Genomic DNA, 8,326 nt, shown 5'->3' with positions numbered 1-8,326 from the left:
CGTGTGTATTTCATACCCCCCTTCCCCCACACACACACACACACACACACACACACACACACACACACACACACACACACACACACACACACTTTCCCATTGCCCGGAAATTTTCATTCCGGACTTCCTTACCGGGCCACCTTTCTCTCCTGCGGGGCCTGGGGGTCCTTGGGGCCCGGGGCGTCCGGGCAGACCGGTGGGACCGGCGGGGCCCGCGGGACCGCGTTCGCCGGGAGATCCCTGTTGCACAAAGGATCCAGCCACATATAACGTCGAGGTTTTGTTCAAGGACGGGCGCCGGATGCCGAGGTACTTACAGCTGGGCCGGGTGGGCCGTGAGGACCCTCGTTGCCTTTCAGACCGTGAGCCCCCTGCAAAGGCAAGCGGAGGTTTCACGACACGGCGCGGATCTTTCGCTTTTGTTTTCAAAACGTTGATTTCCGGCTCCGTATCAAAGTAGGAGCGGATTTACATAACCGGTGGGACTTTGCGTGCGGTGTTCCGAACAAACAGAGCGGGATCATATTGTCGGCCTTCTCGAGCCCACGCAAGGTCTCGCCAAGCTTCTGATAGCCCACGAGCGTTATGCAACGAACACGCAGAAAAAAAGAGGATACTGACCACGGGGCCGGGCAGTCCGCGCTCTCCGGGGAAGCCTCGCGGGCCAGGTGGGCCGTCCTTACCGGCGGGGCCAGAGGGTCCCGGGTCACCCTGCGGGGGGGAGGGATGACACATTGTACGTCACAGCAACACCGTGTCATTTTTTTTTCCCATGATTATTTTGGGCTCACCTTAGCGCCTTCTTTCCCGGCAGCTCCGGGAAGACCCTGCTCACCGGGTGGGCCCGGGGGTCCCGGGTGGCCACGATCTCCCATCGGTCCGGTCTCGCCCGTTGGTCCCTGCAAAGTCACAAAGAATAGTTGACTCCTTTGTTCAGTTTCCCGACAACTCGTAGCGTCAAAATATGACTTCGATATGTCTGTCGGGTTTTATCATGGCGCCGGGACAGATTTTTTTTTTCCCATTTCTCTTTCATCATTTGGGAATGTTTTGTTTCGTTTTTTTCCCCACTCCCCCAAATTCCCACAAATGGTGTTGATTTCAAGGTTCCGTTGGGTAAGAGCAAGCACTCACCTGAGGTCCGACCACGCCCGGGGGCCCGGGAGGGCCGGTCTTTCCTTGGAATCCCTGCGTGATGAAGAAAAGCAGTTGACATGGGACTTGTCTGATGACGTGACAAATGATTTGCTTTTTAGGCGACCACTCACAGTCTCTCCTCTCTGTCCAGGGTGTCCGGGAAGTCCGTCTTTCCCGGCGGGCCCCTGAGAAACCACACAAAGCCACTTGTTACACCGCAGTAAATGGATGGATTTTTTTTCTTTTCTTTTAGACATCAACCCCCCCCAAAAAAAACATTTCACTTGGTGGTGAAGGGTCATGATGTGCATTCTGACTTTGGAAGGAATTTGACTCAATCTGAAAACAAAGTTGTAGCCTAACATGTTGAAAGAGCGAATGGGGTGAATCATTGAGTCAAAGTTGAATTCAAAAGAAAAAAAAATGGTGGCACATTATATAGAACATTCTAAGGACATTTTAAAAAGTCTATCCAATACCGCTGTAACTTTAGAAAAAAAAATGACTGAGGGAGAGGCGGGGGGCACTTACAGGTGGGCCCTTTGGTCCGGGGAATCCCGTTGGCCCCTGAGGTCCGGGCAGACCCTGAAACACAAACAAGGACACTTACGAATAAAGCGATCGGAATGATTTCTTGAAGATCTTCGGAAGTCACCTACCCTCTCGCCGAGAGGTCCCGGTGGTCCGTCGGTCCCCGAGTTGCCCTGCGGGGAAAAAAGGAACGCACGAGTACGATTCCAATGAGTATTGTCAAAGAGCGCATCGAGTTGCCATTGAAAGTCAAGGTTTTGCGCACTTTTGGTCCAGCTTTTCCCGTGGGTCCTCTCGGGCCTCTCTCGCCTCGAGGGCCCTGCGGAAAACGAGGAAGGGTTACATATCGCGGCAAGAGCCTCGGGTCCCCACCGGGATTCATTTTCGCGATGGGCGCTGCCAAGTCGGCCATCTGTTCGTGTCACGACTCTGCTGACTGAGACGCTCACCGTCGGTCCTCGCTGGCCCCGCGGTCCCGGCTTTCCCGCCGTTCCCTGCGGAAATTTAAAAAAAAAAAGGAAGTGAGGGAAAATCTCTGTCTCATTGTATGTTTTGTCATGTTTGCTACACGAGAGCCACACTGTGCGATCATGCTACACTCTAGTTTGACGTTATGCCATAAGAGTCATAGATACCCGAGTTCCTTTCTCTCCGTTTGCGCCAGGGAAGCCTTGGAAACCTTGAGATCCCTATGAGGAAAAAAAACAATAGTGTATTTATCCTCACCCCCCCAAAAAAGGAAACTTTTTTTCTTCTTCCTCCACAGCGATTTTAAATGCACAAGTAAAGGCAAATTCAACCAATCGGAAATGGGAGGAAAATCGCTCCCAGGAAAGGCACCATACTTTTTTTTTTTTTTTTTTAAATCATTCATGTAACTCGTAGCCAAAGTTAGCAGACTGGCCTTCAAAGTGGACTTTTGAACTCATTTGGGGCAAAAGCGAGTGGACGAATGTCCCCCAAGTGTTACCTTGGGTCCTTGTCTTCCCGGGTATCCGGGCAAGCCGGGCACTCCGAGTTTACCCTGTGAGACGAGACCGTACACACGTAAGCGATGTTGTCGGCGGCGGCGTTGGCCTCACGAGCGAGCTGCGCGGCGGCGACCGCTTCTTGCCTTCTCGCCAGATGGGCCGAGAGGACCAGAGTCTCCGGTGAGACCCGAGCGACCCTTGGGCCCCTCGGGACCGTCTTCTCCCCTGGGTCCCGCTGGTCCGAGCTCGCCCTGAGTGGACAGCGCCAGGGCAAGCGTTAGCATCGATGCTCGCGGGAAAACACTGTCCAAAATTCAAAAGCAAAAGGCGCTGGATTGCGGGCTTTCGAGCGCCACCCGTCTCTTTTGGAGTCAGGTCGAGTGGATGCTTTGGCGTTCGGGGCCGCCTTGCGGGAGGTAGTTCGGGCTTACGGTTCGACGTGACGCGCTCCGACTCGAGGTTTAAAATTCTGCCAGTCAACTTAAAGGCTCTGACTCGTGGAAAAAGGCTCAGACGCGTTGGACTCAAGATGGAGAAAAAAAAAAAAAAAAACACGAGTGATGGTTTAAGACTCGGACTCAAGTCAAAAATGACAAAAGATTCTCAAAAGGCTAAAAGGTCAAGGTTACGCCACCAGGTTCAAAGTTATGATTCATGGCTGATAAAGAATGCCAAGGCTACGACTCCAAGAAAAAGCCTTGGCCTCAACGTCTGGCGCTCAAGGTCGGAGGCGACCGCTTCCCATAATGGGCAACGATTCAGGGTTGAAGGCTACAAGTCAAGTCAAAGGCGAGGACTGAATTGGGAAAAAAAAAAAAAATTGTTTTAAATGCTCCGACTCCACGAAAAAGGCTTGACGTCCGTCATAGGCGACAACAACAGAAAGAGTCAAAAGTTGGAACGGCGGGCGAAAAACCGAGCGGCGGTTGTTGAGTGCTCGGACTCCGGGTTGCCGTGCGACGACCGAAGCGAGCGATGGTTCCACGTTGCAACTGCGGCGCGAGCGATTGGACCGCCGCTACTTTTGGCCCGGGAAGGAGCAAAGAAGCTCAACACTCACCCTGTCGCCCTTGACGCCCATATCTCCCTTGAAGCCCGGGAAGCCGTCTTCGCCCTGGCAACGAGAGCGAGGCTCAATGTCAATGGGAATCCTCGCCACGGCGGCCGGGGGCCACCGCCGATGCCCCTCCCCGACGTCGCCGCGCCTTACCTTCTCTCCTTTGGTCCCCTTCAGGCCGCGGACGCCGTCTGCGCCCTGAGACACGACATTGGTACACAGGTAAGCCGCCGAGCTCAAAGGTGGACATGCAAACCGTCGCGAGCCGACAACTTTGTTCTATGACGACCACTCGCTGGCTTTTGATCAACGTCACTAAGAATCTTCCCCCGGTCAACCTGCTGCGGATCGGCATCTCACCTTCACGCCTCGCGGGCCCGGATAACCGATGGGTCCTTGAGGGCCGGCGGGTCCCTGGAGACGACGGGAAAGGTTCATACTTGGAACACACACACACACACACACACACACACAAAATGGTGTTGCCGCGATGAGTTACCAAGTGACCCTTCTCTCCGTGAGGTCCTTCTTTTCCAGGGTGACCCTAAGAATCAGAAGCATCAAATACCTCATCCGCATGTCATGACAATCAGAAAGACTGCTGATGACAACCAAATAGGACCACTTTTTAGGTTGCAGTAAAAATCAAGGAGCAGTAAACGTGGTGGAGGACAAAACAAAGGGAAAAGTTCACTCATTCCCCGGTGACGACTTTGATCCGAAAGCGCTGCTTTATGCGCTCGCAACTGGGCTTTACACACACATACACGCGTTGCCTATTTCAGTCGAGAGGGTGCCGAGATTGGCCCGAAATGGAGCCGCGATGGGAAGGAAATGGATCCAAGATGAGGTGCAGGCAGGCAGGCACATGGCGGAAAACAAATCAAAGTGTCGGGGTGGGGGTTGGACAATTGAAAGAAGTGCAAAGAGCTATTTGTATACTCAAGGCGAAAGAAGGACAAGGCTTGGGGAGCGATGCAGGCTGAATCTCCAGCCATTCTTTCGTAGTTCGGAAAAGTGGCAACGAGTCGGTGGGGACGTCTCCCAAATGGATGGCGTCGATGTCAAAGCCGGCTCGGACAGACGCGTCGGCCGGCACGGTTGTCGGAGCTTCCGCAAAAGCCGGCGGCATCGAGTTCCGAGGAGGCGACTCTGACAATGACGCCGGGATGAGGACTTGGATGGATTTGTAGAGCGAGGATGGATCAAAAAGTCACATGAGTACATTGTTAAATTCTTGCGTCAAGTCGGTTTTGCTCTCGGCGCCTTTTTAAAACGCCCGGGTCCGTTTTACCGCGAGCACGTCCGGTGAGACGACGCACCTCGTCGACGTGTGTTGAATCCAGAACGGGCACCCGTGACTGACAGCGCGCCTTTCGTGGTCGTGACAATACGGTACATTTGTTTTCATCGTTGAGAAAATAGGAACAAACCTCATTCTTAAAGATTCCGATTTCAACTTAAAACGGGTTCGAAATGTGTGCAGAAAATATTTGCGCACACACACAAAAGCTGGACGTTAGCGTCGCAAACGTGTTTGGGAAGGTGGTAAAAGGGGGACTCACGGGTGGTCCGTCGGCTCCTGGCATTCCTGGCAGGCCGGGCTTACCGGTGGGACCCTGCGAGGACGAGAAAAAAGAAAAGAGAGCATTTGCGCGCCGCCGAGCAAGAAATCCATTCTTTTCATCGTTGAATCATGAAAAAGTGGCTGGGAGCACGATTTCGCTTGTGCCCCAACAGGCACGGTGCGCTCATGACTTAGCATTAGCATTAGCATGCCAAGAGGTCGGATTGCGGAGGTGGCAACAAACGGAGACGCGTCACCTTCTCTCCGGGAGGTCCGATGGCACCTTGAGGCCCAGCTAGTCCCTGCGAAGAGCGAGTGAAAAAAGTAAAAAAACAAATGACGGCTTTTCTCCGAAAGACCGTCAACGAGATTTTACGAGTGTCTGCTCACCTGCGCACCAGGGTTGCCTTGCTGACCCGGAGGTCCCGGTTCTCCTTGAGGTCCCTTTGTGTCGGGAGGGGGAAAAAAAATAAGAAGCAAGCTGTCATTTCCAAGGAAGACTTTGCCGACTCCCATCAAAAGTTGCACAAGTTCAAATAAAACTACTCTCGCAAACGGGAAGACGACTACCAATCCTTCAAGAAAAGGAGGACCCCCCCCCCCCCCACCCCCCTTTCCTCCAGGAGATTCGCCACTTACGATGTTGCCTTTGGGTCCAGGGTGGCCGTCCGCTCCGGCGACACCCTGCGGGACGCCACATGAGACAGGATATTACGGCATCAACCGTCACACTCTGAATGTTATAGCAAGTAGCTTGAACTGGGAAGGGGCGAGCGGCGCTCAGGGGGGAAGACTCACGGGCGGTCCGGGAGGGCCCTGGGGTCCTTTGGGTCCCAGCAAGCCGCGGGGTCCCTGGCGTCAGAGGAGAAGAGCCAGATCAGAAATGCCTTCGCGCATTCAACGCTCTGAAAATTAGAGATGGCAACGTCGCGGCAACGAGTGCTCAGATCGCAAGCTTTCAAACAAGACGAGCGTTGGCATGGTCCTGTTCTCTTTTGTCTCCAGCAGATGGCGGCAGAGGGCTTTCCTTACGACAACACCATCAACGGGCAAAAGTTGCGCAGGCTAAAATTCCACTCTGAAGATGTTTTGGGGAGAAATGAGAAGACTCACGGGTTCCCCAGGAAGTCCCCTTGGTCCGATGTCTCCGTCCTCTCCCTGGAGGCGAGAAAGCCATCGAGGTCACATGGCGAGTAGACGGCAGCTCGAGTTTTTTTTTTTTTTTTTTTACGTGAGCGCAGGTTTTACCCTCTCTCCATCCTCGCCGGGTGCACCGGGCGGCCCTTGGGGTCCCGCTTCACCCTGGAATCAAGCACGCTGGTGTCAGGAAAACGGGAACGGGGTCGAAAGCGATCAGATACTCACTCTGTGTCCTTTTTCGCCAGGAAGTCCGGCCAGACCATCAAAGCCGCGATCTCCCTGGGGAAAAAGAAAACACGGCAAAGAAACCACGTTGCAGCCCTGCGAGGTTTTGGGAATGTCGCATGACAAGCCGAGTCCCAGCGGGGCCCGCCCACCTTAGGTCCAGATTGGCCCGGCATTCCCCTGGCCCCGTCGGCTCCGGCGCGACCCTGCCAAGGTAAAGGTTTTTGTCATGAGGAGGATTTTGGAGCGCGTGCGGGATGTTTGGGCTGGACTTGGCGTCGCGCGTACCCTTCTGCCGGGCTTTCCGGAAGGTCCGGACGATCCCATCGGTCCCCGCGGACCCTGCGAGGAAATTCCCACTTCAGCCACAATCGACACCAATACAATCAACGACATTCAATCTCAAGGCAGTTTGAGACAAATACAAACAGAGAAGGAAAAATAGAAACTCCCGGCGAAGAATACGGAACTCGAAAACCCACATGTAGTGAAAGAAGAAAAGAAGATGACATGATGTAATACGATGAACAATACTCGCGCGCGCACAGTAAAACAATCGCCCAAAAAATACATCAATAAAAAAATGCAATTTACGCTCCTAAATTATGACTTTAAAAATGGGACATCATTTTTATGGCGTATGACATCTCCCAAATTCTCAACATGAAATAAAATAAAAATAAATCCAGAGTAGTGAAAATACGAGAGGGTCATCAAAAATACACAGACTTATAAAATAAGAAAAATAAGAAAAGAAAGCTATGCTATAAAAATATACCCAAAAATACAATAAAAATGAAAAAGGCATTGAAATTAAAATAAACATTCTGTAAAATAGAATAAAAAAAACTACTATTGTAAAAAAAATAAAAGATATAAAACAAAAAATATAAATATATGTACGAAATAAAGAAAGAAGGTATTCAAATAAAAATATGTGAATAGAATAGAATGAAAACATTAGAATGAAAGATTTTTAGTATTTAATTCAGTTGAATATATGTGAAGTAAAAATGTCTTCAAATAATTTTATATAGAAATGGATATAAATGGATACATTTTGATATATTAAAATTATAGTGTATACTGTATAGTAATACATAGATATGTGTGTGTGTGTGTGTGTGTGTGTATACGTATCTACACAGTGTGCACAGGGCACAAAGTCAAAATGTCGTCATTTGGAGTCATAATAAAAGGAATCAAGTCCCCGAAGTGTTTACCTGAGGACCGGCCTCCCCGGACTCTCCCTTCAGTCCCGCAATACCAGGAGGACCCTGAAACGACAACCCAGATAGGCCGCATCAACCTCAGCTCATCTGTCACGTTGACCTCGGGCGATTTCCTTTCTGCTACGCACCAGCGGGCCGGGCCTTCCGGTCAAACCCATGGGGCCGGTGGAACCGCGCATGGCCAGCTGCACACGGGAGAACCAAAAGCATCATTCCAAGAGCAACACGCGCGCGTGCCGTTGAAGACGTGAAGTGGTGTGTGTGTGTGTGCGTGTGTGCGTGTGCGCGCGCGCTAGCTCACCCGAGCCTGTTGCATGATGGCCTGCATCTGGGCTTCCTGAGCCGACATGGCAGGCCCCTTCTGCCCGGCGTCCCCTCCTCCGGCGCTGAATCGGAACTACGAGGAGGAGAGAAGAGATACGTTGAGGCAATATGGCAGCGAAGCCACGAGCAGAACGGCGGCACC

At 52.0% G+C, this 8,326-nt stretch overlaps 1 protein-coding gene across 7 annotated transcripts in view; it reads right to left on the bottom strand.

Moving 5' to 3' along the window:
* Positions 1–8,326, bottom strand: part of col5a1 (procollagen, type V, alpha 1) — a 50,605-nt gene that overhangs the window by 12,651 nt on the left and 29,628 nt on the right. For 6 of the 7 annotated variants that reach the window (XM_019886132.1, XM_019886135.1, XM_019886134.1 and 3 more), the window contains exons 18-44: positions 6,917–6,970; positions 6,781–6,834; positions 6,629–6,682; positions 6,512–6,565; positions 6,377–6,421; positions 6,062–6,115; positions 5,903–5,947; positions 5,654–5,707; positions 5,521–5,565; positions 5,262–5,315; positions 4,196–4,240; positions 4,057–4,110; positions 3,850–3,894; positions 3,700–3,753; positions 2,783–2,890; positions 2,639–2,692; positions 2,304–2,357; positions 2,118–2,162; positions 1,934–1,987; positions 1,797–1,841; positions 1,669–1,722; positions 1,269–1,322; positions 1,135–1,188; positions 792–899; positions 622–711; positions 318–371; positions 133–240 (exon numbers count right to left, since the gene is read on the bottom strand). In XM_019886132.1, coding sequence (XP_019741691.1) covers positions 133–240; positions 318–371; positions 622–711; positions 792–899; positions 1,135–1,188; positions 1,269–1,322; positions 1,669–1,722; positions 1,797–1,841; positions 1,934–1,987; positions 2,118–2,162; positions 2,304–2,357; positions 2,639–2,692; positions 2,783–2,890; positions 3,700–3,753; positions 3,850–3,894; positions 4,057–4,110; positions 4,196–4,240; positions 5,262–5,315; positions 5,521–5,565; positions 5,654–5,707; positions 5,903–5,947; positions 6,062–6,115; positions 6,377–6,421; positions 6,512–6,565; positions 6,629–6,682; positions 6,781–6,834; positions 6,917–6,970 — 1,593 coding nt within the window. Of the gene's footprint in view, positions 1–132; positions 241–317; positions 372–621; positions 712–791; positions 900–1,134; positions 1,189–1,268; positions 1,323–1,668; positions 1,723–1,796; positions 1,842–1,933; positions 1,988–2,117; positions 2,163–2,303; positions 2,358–2,638; positions 2,693–2,782; positions 2,891–3,699; positions 3,754–3,849; positions 3,895–4,056; positions 4,111–4,195; positions 4,241–5,261; positions 5,316–5,520; positions 5,566–5,653; positions 5,708–5,902; positions 5,948–6,061; positions 6,116–6,376; positions 6,422–6,511; positions 6,566–6,628; positions 6,683–6,780; positions 6,835–6,916; positions 6,971–7,851; positions 7,906–8,326 lie in introns of all 7 variants that reach the window. The other variant, XM_019886133.1, reaches the window with a different exon arrangement.

Source organism: Hippocampus comes, unplaced genomic scaffold (assembly GCF_001891065.2).
Source record: "Hippocampus comes isolate QL1 unplaced genomic scaffold, H_comes_QL1_v1.1 scaffold699, whole genome shotgun sequence".
Lineage (NCBI taxonomy): Eukaryota > Metazoa > Chordata > Actinopteri > Syngnathiformes > Syngnathidae > Hippocampus > Hippocampus comes.
This window is presented reverse-complemented; position numbering and strand designations above follow the sequence as displayed.